Here is a 15,873-nt window from a genome sequence, read left to right on the forward strand (position 1 = left end):
GTGTGTGAATAACTTTATTCACCCAGTAGCCACTCTTTGGTTTGCTGTGATGATTGAAATACAGCTGGCACAGAGGACAACTGCAGAATGAATGAATTGTGACTGCCGCCAGACATTGATCTGCATGATGTGCTGCCTCTAGTCACACATCAGCTGCACATTGAGGGAGTGGCATGCCTTTTGGTTTAGGTAAATAGCCAAATTCACAAGAGGAGCAAACAAAGCAGTGTGTGCAGTCAGTGGCACCCTGCACCATGGGGAAATGTTCAATCGGTGCAAAACCTTGGGCTTACTCCAGCTGCTTTCTCAGACAAAAGGAAATGAGATGATGTTGTCTGTCTTTGCATAGAGAGCCTTGGTGACCTCCCTTATGCAGCCGTGCACTGCAAACCACGAGATGTTGCTTACATCTCCAGTAGCAGCCTGAAAGGTGCCAGATGCATAAACGTTTAGAGCTATGATCAGCTGTGAAGCCAAATGTTGTCACTGAAGTTCAGGTGAAAGAATTGCTCTCTAAATAACTACTGTGGATATGGCCTTCTACTGAGGGCCCTTCTCCCTCTCCTCCTCCTCCCTCTTCTAGCTGTTTGACATGCTCTGCCGGGCCTCTGCTCATTCTCCCAATCATTCTCAATGCCAGGAGGAAGCCTTACTAGGCCACCGATGCCTGGAAGCAGCTGGTTTGTGCACAAATCTTTAAGTCACCAAAAATATACTTCAGCACCAGTCAAACTACTCCTTGTAGACTATTGAAACTTTAAACACATGGAAAAGGACTCAAAATGTGTAGAATTGCAACAACAGCCAGAAGAAATAATCCAGCAACTAACCTGCAAGTAGTTGATGATACCTTGAAATAACACTGCTGGGTTGTCCTTCATGCTGTTTAACATTGTGTTCAGCTATATGAGGTTGAGAAGCTGTAAGTTCAGATGAAAGGTCATAGACCTGAAACGTTAACTCTGTTTCTCCCTCTACAGATGCTGTCGGAGCTACTGAGAATTTCCAGCATTTTCCGTTTTTATTTCAGATTTCCAGCATTTGCAGTATTTTGCTTTTATGTAGGTTGGAGCCTGGAGCTCCAAGATGGCAGTGCAGGTGTCAAATCAGTGTGACATGCTGTTTCACATCATAATCTGCCTACTCTGTATGCTGCCAGCAGTTGTTAATGTGTGTGTGTGTGTGTGTGTGCGCACACCCCTTGATCAATAACAATGTCTGGAGCACTTTTCGTTACGCATGCAATTTTTATAGTTTAAAAGGCCTCATAGCAACCAAAAAATGGGCTGTCCAGAGCTGAATTTTGCTCCCTAGAGTTTAAGCTCGAACCTTTCTGGTTGTACGACTAAGTACCGCATTGCACAGCGCATTGATGCATTAAACCATCAGTGGAACTCCCTATGTTGTTTCTGATGCAGCACTCAACAAAGAATCCATATAAACCGCAGCTTTTTATCTTGTACAAATTGTACACAGAAATTATATCAAGTTCTCTTCATCTTATTGAAAACTATAGACTTATGACAATATAAATAATATATATTATTGAAATGAAATATTAATGTTTGCAGTGGCTGCATTAACACATTAGCTCAATCCTGTTTAAAGTATGGTTATTTTTGACATTGCTGTGTGCACCCAGCTTTCTGGTGAGTTCTCAGAACCAGCTGCATGGCAGAGTAATGCAGACCAACATTGTAGTTAGGTAGATACTGGTATTTTTCCCCAGCCTTCAGCAACAACAACTTGCAGTTGAAGTCCAAAAAAACCTCCCGTTATCTCACAGAGGTGTCAGCACAAAATGATGCTGAGCTAGGAAAGGAGATATTTGAGGTGGGTTTTAATATGGCCGAGGCAGCTATAGGCACGGCCATCAATAGTGCCGTGGACAGGGGCTGCTCCAGAGGCCAGAAGATTTGTGGAGTGGGTTGGGTGGATTTTAGGAGTGGAGGAGGTTGGACAGATAGGAAGGGAGAAGTCCTAAAGAGATTTAAACAAGAAGGTGAGAATTGTAAATTTGAAACATGGAGGACCAGGAGCCACTCTAGGTCAGTGAGGAGAGGAGTGATGGATAAGTGGGGCTTTGTGTGTGATTGAGTATGGGCAGTAGAGTTTCAGAGGAGCTGGAGATTACTGAAGATGGAGAAATGTAAGCTGACCAGAATAGCATTGAAATAGTCAAGTCTGGAGGTGAAAAAATACAGATGAGGTAGGAAAATACAGTGGCAGACGGGCTGAGGTACGGACAGAGGTCGGATGATGTTATACAGGTGGGAGAAGTAAACAGTCTTTGTGATGAAGAGGATATGATGTTGGAAATGCAGGGCTGAATAGATGCCAAGTTTGCAAACTGACCGCATCACTTGCCTAAGGTGTATTCTGGGTAGAAGAAGAAAATATTTAACTGACTAATTTTGTTATAGAACTTTCTGTTGATTTTATTTTTTACTGGTAAACTGTTCAAATTGACTATTTTCCAAAAATGCTCCACTTTTCCACTGACACTTAGTATTTTATTTTTTTCTAAAATATAATTGAATTTTATTTTCTCATTTGTGATTATTTAAGCATATTTCTGTGCAGTCTCATCTCAATATCAGCTCAATAACAGCATTTGGTTCTTCTTTCCGTCCAGGCAGCAGATTCATCTTGCTTTACGGAAGCCAGCTGGTTGCCAGTAACTGGCTGAATCCAGCTCAGGTGGTGCTCTACCATCAGCAGAACAGCAGTGGTCCCTGGGTAATGGAGTTGTGTGGGCGTCGCCTAATTGACCCCTGTGAGCATGAGTGTGATATGGACACAGGTAAGACTTGCTCTTATCGCTGAGGCTCAAAATGCTGAGATTGTGACTTGCACTTGTTTTTGCGATTGGAAGCCTGTGACCAGTGGTGTACCACAGGAATCGTGCTGGGATTCTTGCTGTTTGTAGTGTACATTAATGATTTAGACGTGAATATAGGAGGTATGATCAGTGAGTTCGCGGATGACACGAAAATTGGTGATGTCGTGAATAGTGAGGAGGAAAGCCTTAGATTACAGGACGATATAGATGGGCTGGTAAGATGGGCAGAGCAGTAGCAGATAGAATTTAATCCTGAGAAATGTGAGGTGATGCATTTTGGGAGGACTAGCAAGGCAAGGGAATATACAATGGTTGGTAGGACTCTAGGAAGTACAGAGGGTGAGAGGGACCTTGGTGTACTTGTCCGTAGATCACTGAAGGCAGCAGCACAGGTAGATAAGGTGGTTAGGAAGGCATATGGAATACTTGCCTTTATTAGACAAGGCATAGAATATAAGAGCAGGGAGGTTATGATGGAGCTGTATAAAACGCTAGTTAGACCACAGCTGAAGTACTGTGTACAGTTCTGGTTGCCACACTATAGGAAGGATGTGATTGCACTGGAGAGGGTGCAGAGGAGATTCACCAGGGTGTTGCTTGGGCTGGAGCATTTCAGCTATGAAGAGAGACTGGATAGGCTAGGGTTGTTTTCCTCAGGGCAGAGAAGGCTGAGGGGGGACCTGTTTGAGGTATACACAATTATGAGGGGCATAGATAGGGTAGATAGGGAGAAACTTTTTCCCTTAGCAGAGGTGTCAGTAACCAGGGGACTTAGATTTAAGGTAAGGGGCAGGAGGTTTAGAGGGGATTTGAGGAAAAAAAAATTTCACCCAGAGGGTGGTTGGAATCTGGAACACACTGCCTGAAGGAGTTTAAGAAGTATTTAGATGAGCACTTGAAACACCATAGCATGCAAGGCTATGGGCCAAGTGCTAGAAAATGAGATTAGAATTGATAGGCCTGATGGCTGGCGTGGACACAGTGGGCTGAAGGGCCTGTTTCTGTCCTGTATTACTCTATGACTCTATGGCATTCTGTTCTCAGCATTGATGACAAGTTTCTGTGCAACATGCGATGAAAACTCTACAAGACTTAATTTTTATTTTTGTTTTTATTTATTATTTAGAGATATAGCACTGAAACAGGCCCTTCGGCCCACCGAGTCTGTGCCGGCCAACAACCACCCATTTATTCTAACCCTACAGTAATCCCATATTCCCTATCACCTCCTTACACTAGGGGCAATTTACAACGGCCAATTTACCTATCACCTACAAGTCTTTGGATGTGGGAGGAAACCGGAGCACCCGGTGAAAACCCACGCAGACACAGGGAGAACTTGCAAACTCCGCACAGGCAGTACCCAGAATCGAACCCGGGTCCCTGGAGCTGTGAGGCTGCGGTGCTAACCACTGCGCCACTGTGCCACCCATAACCATCACAGATCATTCTCTGTGAGAGGGGATGGAGTGAAGAACAAATTGCCCTGCAGTAATTACAGAGTTCTTACAGCAGGGCAGGTTACACTTTTCTCTTTTCCCTCACCGGAATTAAATGGTTCCTGCATTTGGCCAATTAGGACCTGACCAGACTCTGCCCCAGTCGAGTCAAACTGCTTTTAATGATGGCGAACCCTGATAGTGAAATTAGTTGAGAGATAAAATTTATGTACATGTGATACAAGGACTGCCTTTCATATGCTCTTGTTCGATATCAGTGACATGTATACCTCACCTGAAAACTCGGTCGTTAAGAACAAATGGCCAAATCAGTGGCACTTTATTTTACTCTGCCTATTGATGTGATTATTCCACTAAATTAATTTTGTATTTTTGTATTTTAGATTCTTTTTATGAGTTCAATGAATTAACACTCCCTCAAATACAATAAAGGGGAGTTTTGGAATGCCCTTCATTTGTTTTATCACATTTCTTATCAACGGAATTAAGATATTTCTGTATTTTGAGATTCCATATTTAAAATTTAAACTATTTACCATAAAACTACAATAAATTATGAATCCTTCTGACTGAGTCTGAGAAAAACAAGTTAAGCATTTCCGATTTCCTTTGTTTCCCAAATCTTGTAACTCCAAATAATTTTAAGGACCAGCAGTTTTTAGCTTAGAGGGCACTTGAAGAATTGGGAGTGTTGTGTCAAAATGAGGACAGGATTAAAAATCATCCACAGATTAAATTGGGACCATATGAACTATGGTGACACTACTTTTTCCATCACTCTAATCACTATTTAATTGACTTGTTGAGAACTCAGTAGTATTTCTGAGGCAGAACCAAGCGAATACAGTAGGAATTGGCTGCTATGCAACTTTTCTGAGTCACAAGCATCTCACTTGGTGCCAACTTTGAGCCTGCACCAACAGTTGCGAAGTGGAATATCTATATTGAGTTATGAGGCTGAGTTAGATGACTGCATTTTGAAGTCAGAAGAGTATGCATAGTTCAGTCACTGACACTCTGATTAAAATGCAGTGACGTAAAATGGGTGTGTAGATCTTGATATTCCACAAGCATGCAATTATCCAAAATATTAGTTCTGTATCACTACAATTAAACTATCTATTTAATTAATCATATGCTATTGGCAATAGATCATTTATTTTCCATCTTGAATATATATAAGTAGGTTATGCCGAAAGTGCACCCACTCGGATGGCCACGAAAAGCCGAACCAACAACCTTCAATTTTCTGAGCTACCATCTTGCAACATTTAACTTTATTTTTTGTAAGTTATGATCACTCGCTACTGCAGATCTTCAGTAGTGTCCCTTTTTTATCTAAAGTAAAGTAAATAGATTTCAGGGTGGGTCATTCATCCAGTGGTGCAAGATGACTTGATGAACTCTATGATTCTGTGACTTAAATTGGAGTCTGTTTAAGGATAAACATCTAATTATTGCAGAATTTGGATATCAGAGCATGGTGCAGAGATCAGTGATGGCCTCCCTGGAGAGCCGGAGTCTTCAATATTGTAGAGGGTGCTGCACAGATTGGAAAGACTATATAGCAGAATGTGTAAGACAGGATGAGGCAGTCATATAAAGCCCAAAATAAAACAAAGCACTGTGAGGAAAAATAATAGAAATTAAATAACATCAGGTAATATATACACAGTGCAGCAACTCATGGCAGCAGCTCTGTTTACAGATGCGTTCAGGCTGAATGGATGTTCAAGTTTGGTGCAGCACTGTGCTTGTGTGCATGGTGGATACATGTGGGGTGTCTTGAGGCACACACATCATTTTCGCCCTTTTTATTCTCATTCAGCTTTGCTACAAGAAACTTCTTTGCGACACCACGGCTGGAATTTTACCAGGCCATTAAGAACAAGGTTGGAGGTGGGGGGTGGAGGTGTGGAGCTGGAGGCATAGTGCGTAAAATAGGAGCAGACTGCATTTGACCAGAGGTCCGATGTCTTGACGTTGCTTCCGGATTTTACCAGTGGCAGGAAACATGGAGGGCAGACTTTTGACATCAAGGCAGCAGGACACCAATTGAGATATTGAAAAGGCCAATTTCACAGGGCATTTTGGATTTTATCAATGGTGCATGGAAACCCACAGGTGAAACGAGGTGGGCAAGGAAGTCGGGGACGGTAAGGAAGCGGGGAATAAGCATGGCTCTCTAACAAGGCCATTGTGAGAGGCAGTATGCAGTGGCAGGAAGGGTGGTTCATCCAGGGAACCTCCAGACGTTGGCAGAAGGGGGCAGAGGGTCCCAGGAGTGTGGGGGCGTGTGGCCAGGGTCACATAGGGGCAGTGGCACTTGCCCCGAGGAGAGGACTCAGGGACCAGTTTGGGGTGTCGGGTCCATCCTGGTAGAAGGCCGAGGAATCAGAGAGAGAACACCTGCCTTTGGTCCTCATTCGCACAGACCTCATAGCCCCCATTGATTAGGAGGGGCAGCTCAAAGAGAAGAAGGTCCAGGTACCGTCGGGGGCATATGACCAACCTCACGACCAGCAAGAGGGCCAGCCTCGGGGTGGGCATGGTGCAGCAGGGTGCAAAGAGGCATGCCAACAGACACGTGTGTGCAAAAGAGCCTATCCCAGGAGAGAGTGTACTGCCCAAGACTAAACTTCCTCCAAGTGCTCGGGCGGCTATGTCAGTGAAGACTCCGGCTCTCCAGGGAGACCTTCACTGATCTGTGCACCATGATGCAGGGTGAGCTGAGACCCATGGAGTTTGGTGGACATCCAATGCCAGTGGCCTTGAAGATCACTGTGGCTCTCAACTTCGACGCCTTTGGCTCTTTCCAGGGATCCACTGGGGACATTTGTGGGATCTCCCCATCTGTGGCCCATTGGTGCATCAAGGAGGTGTCTGATGCCATGTTCAAGAGGGCCGGTAACTATGTGCAAAACCACACTGAAGTCAGGTGGAGAGGACTATTGACGTTGAGACCATCACTGGATTTCTCAAGGTGCAAGGTGACGTCGACTGTACGCATGTAACCATCAAGGCTCCCATGGACCAGTCAGTGGCCTTCATCAACAGGAAGGGCTTCCATTCCATCAATGTCCAATTGGTTTGCGACCACCGAAAGTGGATCCTTTAGGTATGTGCACGGTTCCTGGGAAGCAGCCATGGCGCATGCATACTTTGGCAGTCCCAGGTCCCACAGCTTTTCCAACCCTTCGCTTGCCTTCAGGGATGGATACTTGGACACAAGGATACCCATTGAAGACATGGCTACTCACGCTTGTGGGGAATCCACACACAGATGCAGAGGAGAGAGACAACACCTGCCACGGGTCAATTCAAGCAACCGTCGAGCAGACCATTGGCCTTCTGAAGATGTGATTCAGGTGAGCAGATCAATCCAGTGGAGCCCTTTAGTATGCCTCAGCAAAGATCCTGTGTATTGTGGTGGTCTGCTGTGCACTGCACAAACTGGCGCTGCAGAGGGGGAAGGCGTTGAGCGATGAGGACAGTGATGATTGTGATTCCTCCTCCGACGATGAGGATGTGGAGGAACCTGCTGACCAGGTGATGCAAGATGAGGAACTCCTTGGACCACAGGCAAGGCAAAATGAAATACACACAAGGGAGACTCAGGATGCGCTAGTACACAGCTGTTTCCTATGATGCTTGTGCCCTTTCAGAAAGATCCCAATAAAGCCTTACCTTTAATTAGTCTTGTGATCGCTCCCTTCATTTTGCACTCCCTACGCCCAACGTCCAGGTGCGCATCGCACAGTGGCAAGGCTGAGAAGCTGAACGGATGTGCCTTACTCCCACCGCTTCAAGCCCTTTAAGGAAGCAAGGGTGTTGATGTGATCTCACAGGGCAACAAGAATTAGAATGAGAAGCTGGAAGAGTGAGTGAAAGATTTATTGAGGCATTCAACAGAAAGGAAACTTAACACCTAGATATTTTAATCACCGGTGAACTCCAAGAGTAGCTAACTCTCTTACGAGTGCTCCTACGAGGTGTAATCCCTGAACCTGCAGCTGAGGTGGAGGCAGGCTCCTGATCCTGCTGCTGTTTGATGGCTTGGGATGACATTGGTGGCCGTCCTCTGCCTGCCTGAGGTCTGGAGGGCTCTGACATGCTGAGGGGCTCCTGCAGAAGTGCAGGACCATCCTCTGTCATTGCAGCTTTTTGGGACGATGGTGATCCTGGCTGAGGAGCGGTGGAGCCACTGTCCACACCAGGAGTGCCCTGAGCTCCCAGAAGCAGAAGGCAGCTGCTCCTCCTCCCTTGCAAGGCACACTTGTACCTCCCTGCTCACCTGAGAGGGACAAGGACCTGGTGGAAACTCCATGCATCTCGTCCCCCTCTCACCTTGCCACTGCCACATTGACCTCCCAAACAAGGTGATGGAGTGCAAGTCTGCTTGCATCTCTGGCATCCACGGATTGGTCTGCTGGAGCTGGCTCTCCATGAAGGTCGTAAATCTCTCAATGGAGGAAGCTAAGGCACACAGCCATCAGAGACATGGCAGCACTCATGGGCTGGATGGACTTCTCCAGCCTCTGGAAGGTCCATCAGATGTTCCAGCACCTCTCGCAGCTGTAGCAGTTGCCATTTTGTGGCCAATTCCCAACACACATCATCAGCCTGGGGCTCAGCGTGGGCCTAGTCCCCCACAGTCTTCCGACTGTCAGTGGCCTCAACTGTTTCAGTTCTCCGACTTTCAGTGGCCTGGCCTGTCACAGCCTCCATCAGCTGCTCAGGTGTATCTATGATGTGCTCACCAGCTTTTGACACTGAATTTAATCGCAAATGCATACCCAACGACACTGTAGTATCTGTGCTGTTGGAGGGTGAGGGTGCATGATGTAACGCTGCACCCTCCTCCTCCTCGGAGCTGTCTGGCTGGGCCCTGGTCTCTTGACCTCTTCTTGCCTTGTCGTGACCCTGATCTGCATGAGACAACATCTACATGTAAGGGATAAGGGCTTCCCATTTCCTCATCCTCACCATGCTTGCTGTGAAGCTACATGTGTCCAGCGTTGGTTACAAGAGCATTCTGCCTTGTGTGTGCCAGATGCACCCTTGTGTACCTGCACCAGTTAACTCACCCTCTTGGGCTGACACTCCTGCCTCACCAGCAATTGCATGGCTGATCTGGTGGCCTGCCAACTCCGAGGCCGCCGCCTCCATGGGGCTGAGGATGTGGAAGTAACGCTTGTAATGAGTTCTTTATGTTGTCTTATCCTGGTACTTAGCTTATTAGCATACTAAGATCTTAAAGGGACATCACTCTCAAAGGCAATCATACAACAAGCTCCCCTCCACCTGTCTTGCCCCTCTCTTCAGTGTTGTGTGCCATCTTTTCCTGAAAGCACAAAAAGGAACACTTAGTTTCCCCACACCTATGCTGGTGGGGGCTCAACGGTCATGATGGGGGCACCTGAATGCCACCTGCATGCTGCCAATCTCAAGATGCCTTTTGGGGGTCAGCAATGACAGACAGGTGGCTCTCACTGAGATACAGCCTTGCCTACACAGGATGTGATGCTGCCTTATCCCCTTGCCACTGATTGGATGGTCACTCGCTTGGCACCAAGTGAACCCTCTAATGTTACCACATACAAGCCCCAAAGGGAAGGAGGTCTGGAGTACTCACTTTGGCAGATGAAATGAGGTCATTTACACGCTTGCGGCACTGGATTCAGGTTTGTGGGGTGACCCCACGGTTGCTGACCTCCTCTGTGATCTCTGTCCAGGTTTGCTTGGTCAGGCGGGGCACTCTCCTCTTCCTGTCCATTGAGAAGAGGGTCTCTCACCTTGCCCTTACAACCTGGAGGAGAACCTAGCTGCAGGGAGACATCGCTGAACCATGGGGCCACCTGGGGCCTTCCTTCTGCCATTGTTGACATTGTCTTCCTGTGAGCTCCTTGGTTACTTTCAGCCTTCAGCGAGGGGAACAGCAGCAGCAGCAGGATGTCTGAAGGCAGCAGGAACAGGACAACTCAAGGCAGCAGAAACAGAGAAGTCCTTTGTTTAGGCAGCAATGAAGTGTCGCAATGAACGCAAGAAGTGTCAGGAATAAGGGTGATGAACTTAGAGCATGGATCAGTACTTGGAGCTACGATGTTGTGGCCATTACGGAGACGTGGATATCACAGGGGCAGGAATGGATGTTGGATGTTCCGGGGTTTAGATGTTTCAAAAGGAATAGGGAGGGAGGTAAAAGAGGTAGGGGAGTGGCATTGCTAATCAGGGATAGTATCACAGCTGCAGAAAGGGAGGTCATCGAGGAGGGTTTGTCTACTGAGTCATTATGGGTGGAAGTCAGAAACAGGAAAGGAGCAGTCACTTTGATGGGAGTTTTCTATAGACCCCCCAATAGCAACAGAGACATGGAGGAACAGATTGGGAGGCAGATTTTGGAAAGGTGCAGAAGTAACAGGGTTGTTGTCATGGGGGACTTCAACTTCCCTAATATTGATTGGAACCTCCTTAGTGCAAATAGTTTGGAGGGAGCAGTTTTTGTCAGGTGTGTCCAGGAAGGTTTCCTGACTCAATATGTAGATAGGCCGAATAGAGGGGAGACTATGTTGGACTTGGTGCTTGGCAACGAACCAGGCCAGGTGGCAGGTCTATCAGTGGGAGAGCATTTTGGTGATAGTGATCACAACTCCCTGACCTTTACTATAGTCATGGAGAGGGACAGGAGCAGACGGGATGGGAAAATATTTAATTGGGGGAGGGAAAATTACAATGCTATTAGGCAGGAACTGGGGAGCATAAATTGGGAACAGATGTTCTCAGGGAAATACACGATAGAAATGTGGAGGTTGTTTGGGGAGCACTTGCTGCGACTGCTGGATAGGTTTGTCCCAATGAGGCAGGGAAGGGATGGTAGGGTGAAGGAACCTTGGATGACAAGAGATGTGAAACAGCTAGTCAAGAGGAAGGAAGCTTACTAAAGGTTGAGGAAGCAAGGATCAGACAGGGCTCTAGAGGGTTACAAGGTAACCAGGAAGGAACTGAAGAATGGACTGAGGAGAGCTAGAAGGGGACATGAAAAAGTCTTGGCGGGTAGGATTAAGGAAAATCCCAAGGCGTTCTACACTTATGTGAGGAACAAGAGGATGGCCAGAGTGAGGGTAGGGCCGATCAGGGATAGTGGAGGGAACTTGTGCCTGGAGTCGGAGGAGTTAGGGGAGGTCCAAAATGAATACTTTGCTTCAGTATTCACTAGTGAGAGGGACCTGTTCGTTTGTGAGGACAGCATGGAACAGGCTGATATGCTCGAATAGGTTGAGGTTAAGAGGGAGGATGTGCTGGAAAGTTTGAATGATATGAGAACAGACAGGTCCCCGGGCCAGACGGGATATACCCAAGGATATTACGGGAAGCGAGCAAAGAGATTTCTGTGCCTTTGGCGATGATCTTTGCGTCTTCACTGTCCACTGGAGTAGTACCGGATGATTGGAGGGTGGCAAATGTTGTTCCCTTGTTCAAGAAAGGGAATAGGGATAACCCTGGGAATTATAGACCAGTCAGTCTTACGTCGGTAGTGGGCAAATTATTGGAGAGGATTCTGAGAGACAGGATTTATGATTATTTGGAAAAGCATAGTTTGATTAGAGACAGTCAGCATGGCTTTGTGAGGGGCAGGTCATGCCTCACAAGCCTTATTGAATTCTTTGAAGATGTGACAAAACACGTTGATGAAGGAAGAGTAGTGGATGTGGTGTATATGGATTTTAGCAAGGCGTTTGATAAGGTTCCCCATGGTAGGCTCATTCAGAAAGTAAGGAGGCATGGGATACAGGGAAAGTTGGCTGTCTGGATACAGAATTGGCTGGCCCATAGAAGACAGAGGGTGGTAGTAGATGGAAAGTATTCAGCCTGGAGCTCGGTGACCAGTGGTGTTCCGCAGGGATCTGTTCTGGGACCTCTGCTCTTTGTGATTTTTATAAATGACTTGGATGAGGAAGTGGAAGGCTGGGTTAGCAAGTTTGCCGATGACACGAAGGTTGCTGGAGTTGTGGATAGTGTGGAAGGCTGTTGTAGGTTGCAACGGGACATTGACAGGATGCAGAGCTGGGCTGAGAAGTGGCAGATGGAGTTCAACCTGGAAAAGTGTGAAGTGATTCATTTTGGAAGGTCGAATTTGAATGCGGAATACAGGCTTAAAGACAGCATTCTTGGTAGTGTGGAGGAACAGAGGGATCTTGGGATCCATGTCCATAGATCGCTCAAAGTTGCCACCCAAGTTGATAGGGTTGTTAAGAAGGCGTATGGTGTGTTAGCTTTCATTAACAGGGGGATTGAGTTTAAGAGCCACGAGGTTATGCTGCAGCTCTATAAGGCCCTGGTTCGACCACACTTGGAATATTGTGTTCAGTTCTGGTCGCCTCATTATAGGAAGGATGTGGAAGCTTCAGAGAGGGTGCAGAGGAGATTTACCAGGATGCTGCCTGGACTGGAGGGCATGTCCTACGAAGAAAGGTTGAGGGAGCTGGGGCTTTTCTCATTGGAGCGAAGAAGGATGAGAGGTGACTTGATAGAGGGGTACAAGATGATGAGAGGCATAGATAGAGTGGATAGCCAGAGACTTTTTCCCAGGGTGGAAAGGGCTATCACCAGGGGGCATAATTTTAGGGTGATTGGAGGAAGGTTTCGGGGAGATGTCAGAGGTAGGTTCTTTACACAGAGAGTGGTGGGTGCGTGGAATGCGCTGCCAGTGGTAGTAGTAGAAGCAGATACATTAGGGGCATTTAAGCGACTCTTGGATAGGTACATGGATGATAGTAGAATGAAGGGTAGGTAGTTAGTTTGATCTTAGAGTAGGTTAAAGGTTCGGCACAACATCGTGGGCCGAAGGGCCTGTACTGTGCTGTCCCGTTCTATGTTGTATGAATGCAGGTCTGGCTGCCCTTTAAACATGTCGCCAACACCTGTTGCAGCGTCAGCTAATGCTGACCTCACCGCCCGTGTTGCTGCTCAGGCTGGAGATGGGAACTTCTCCCACACCTTGCGCTCCTTAATTGGACGGCACCCGCACCTCATGTTTCTATATCGGTCGGCCGCCACAAGGTTATCTGTGGCCAGCCGCCTAGTGCACTAATGGAAATGGCACCTGCTTCCGGTGCCATCGCCGTGACCTGTGCCCTCAGGAGAAAATTCAGCCCTACATGTCACAGCCTTACCCTGCATATTCAGAGGCTGTCACAGAGCTTTGGAAAAGCTGATGTTTCTGGAGAGTGGCCAGGAGAGCACTGGAATAGTTCACCTCATTTATTTGCTAGATTAAAATAACCTTCACAGTTAACAAAGCAAAGCCATACAGTCTGTGGTACTTCCTCATCAACTGACTCCATGGTTGCCACCTCATTCTTTAATTTCTGTAATTAAAGCTAGACATTTGAAAAGTCTATATTTTTCAAAGAGAAGGCTTTTTCCCATTTACTTCTATGCCTTATGATGCAAGGATGTTAAATATTTGGGCTTCCAGTGAATTTTCATTATAAACAAAGCGAGTATCAGAACTCAAGTCAAAATCTTCCTCTAGCCCACTACACCCCTATTGTGCCACCTTGTCTGTTTTGAACTTGGCGAATGATGCTAAGCCTTGTTGGTTCTACACTAAAAGATGGAACAATATGAGAAATATAAATATCTTGGTATGAGACTGACAAAAATTTGCTCTCTAAATGGAAACGACCATGTGCAAAAATGCAGCACTGTAGATTTGAAACATGTTATTTCTCAATCAAGTTATTTGCCATCTACTGGTGTGAAACACAAAATAATTATCTGTGAAAAAGGGTACTGGAAGGCCATTAATGATGGATCTTGATAGCTGGAATAAATATGCAGTTAACAGACAAATATATCTGGAACTGACTGGTCCATAATCCTATTATCAGCTGTACAGATTCCTTTATGAGAGTTAAGAACATTTGTCTTGTAAAGCACTGCAGAAAGACTGTAGTCAACACTGCTAAATTGATTCGATTAAGACAAAAAGATTGCTGAATATGGTGCATGCTGCCCATGATAAATATAGCGTGGGCACTATTACTCTGTTTCAATGGACACCATTTCATAATTTTTAGATTGTCATTATTGAACAGGAAATAGTTTGACATCAGAAATTCTGCCCAAAAGAAGCAATGCACGCTTAATGGGAGCTGAGTGCGAGCAGACTCATTAATAGCACTAATAATAGTGCATGCCTCTGTCAGCTGTAATACTTTCAGCTGAATTCTTAAAGTTTCTTTATGACGCAGAAGAGAACTGTCAAGCAAGAACTGTTTTATCATGATGCTGCTCAATATTAATTTGACCCACATTCAGAACAGATCGATGCATGAGATTTCACAGCAATGTGATCACTCCTTCTATGGCCTTAACCATCTTTATGCCAACTGATAGGGTAGTTAGTATTCTGTTGGCTGTCAAACCAGATTCCTGATCCGAAGCTCCTCTCTCCATTGCTGGAACTGCTCAGAGCAGGGTTTAACCCTAAGCGCAAAATATTACAGTGACAACAATATATGATTTACTGTTGAATAAATAATTATTTATTAATCTCTCAAAACTCTGAAAAGAACCATAATCAGTTGAGTGAGGGAATATCACAGTGCTATAAATTGAACAAGGAACAATATGAGCGAAATTGGACCTTGCTTTGCTCATTGTTCAGCTGCGATATGCATCCACGACCTACCAATGTTTATTGCCAATTGCACATTACCAAAATGCACAGGAAGTGTGTGCCATCACTCGTGTGGGAGAATATTTCATTGGGCCTTATAGAGAGTTTACAGTGACAGTCCTATCAAATGGCTGGAATGTGTTGGAGTTCTTTTGCCTGCATAGGATAGGATTTTTTCTACACTTGAAGTTGATGTTACTGTTATGAAACACAACATTTCTCTGCAGTTTCGTGATGCAGCAGGCATCATATTATCGTGTTTTGAAATGCTGACATATTCTTGATTTATGGGTCCAGATCATAATGTCCTGATGACATGCAGATCACACAAAAAACACTCTGCAAAAGTACATTACAGGCCTATTCCATATTTAATAGATGTTAAAAATGAAGATTTAATGCACTGTTTATATGTCAAAACAAGATCCCCCAGATAAATAGAGCTGCAAAATTTCGCTCTGTAGTGCTGTCTATTTGCTGTTTTAGGTTCAAAATGATGTCCGCACTCTGCCCCGACACAGTCTTCAGGTGCTGGTTGTGCCAGGCACCTTTTGGTAAGGCAATAGCATGGGCACAGGGAGCAACACTGAGAGTATGCAGAGTAAGTAGATGGTGACATCAGTCAGCATGTCATTTTCAACTTCAACACTCCAGGTAGCTCCCTCTCTTAACCTCGAACAGCTGAACATGCATTCAGCAATAGGAAGGAACGCCCACCACCCCACCCCACCCCCACCACCACCACCCCACCAGTGCTATTTAAAGGGATTATCGACTATTTTCAAGCTAGTTGCTGATTGATTTCTGCTAGCAGCTGCTGAGTTGGTAGAAGTGTTCGTTGATTTTTATTGGTATTTAAAGTTGGTGTGGAGTGGTGTAGCACATGG

The 15,873-nt window shown here is 45.8% G+C and overlaps 1 protein-coding gene across 1 annotated transcript in view; it reads left to right on the forward strand.

Moving 5' to 3' along the window:
- astn1 (astrotactin 1) overlaps positions 1-15,873 on the forward strand; it is a 2,863,484-nt gene that overhangs the window by 1,245,824 nt on the left and 1,601,787 nt on the right. Inside the window, exon 7 of the mRNA XM_068038084.1 lies at positions 2,636-2,803. Within this exon, the coding sequence (XP_067894185.1) occupies positions 2,636-2,803 (168 nt within the window). The remainder of the gene's footprint in view (positions 1-2,635; positions 2,804-15,873) is intronic.

Source organism: Heterodontus francisci, chromosome 8, assembly GCF_036365525.1.
Source record: "Heterodontus francisci isolate sHetFra1 chromosome 8, sHetFra1.hap1, whole genome shotgun sequence".
NCBI classification, from domain to species: domain Eukaryota; kingdom Metazoa; phylum Chordata; class Chondrichthyes; order Heterodontiformes; family Heterodontidae; genus Heterodontus; species Heterodontus francisci.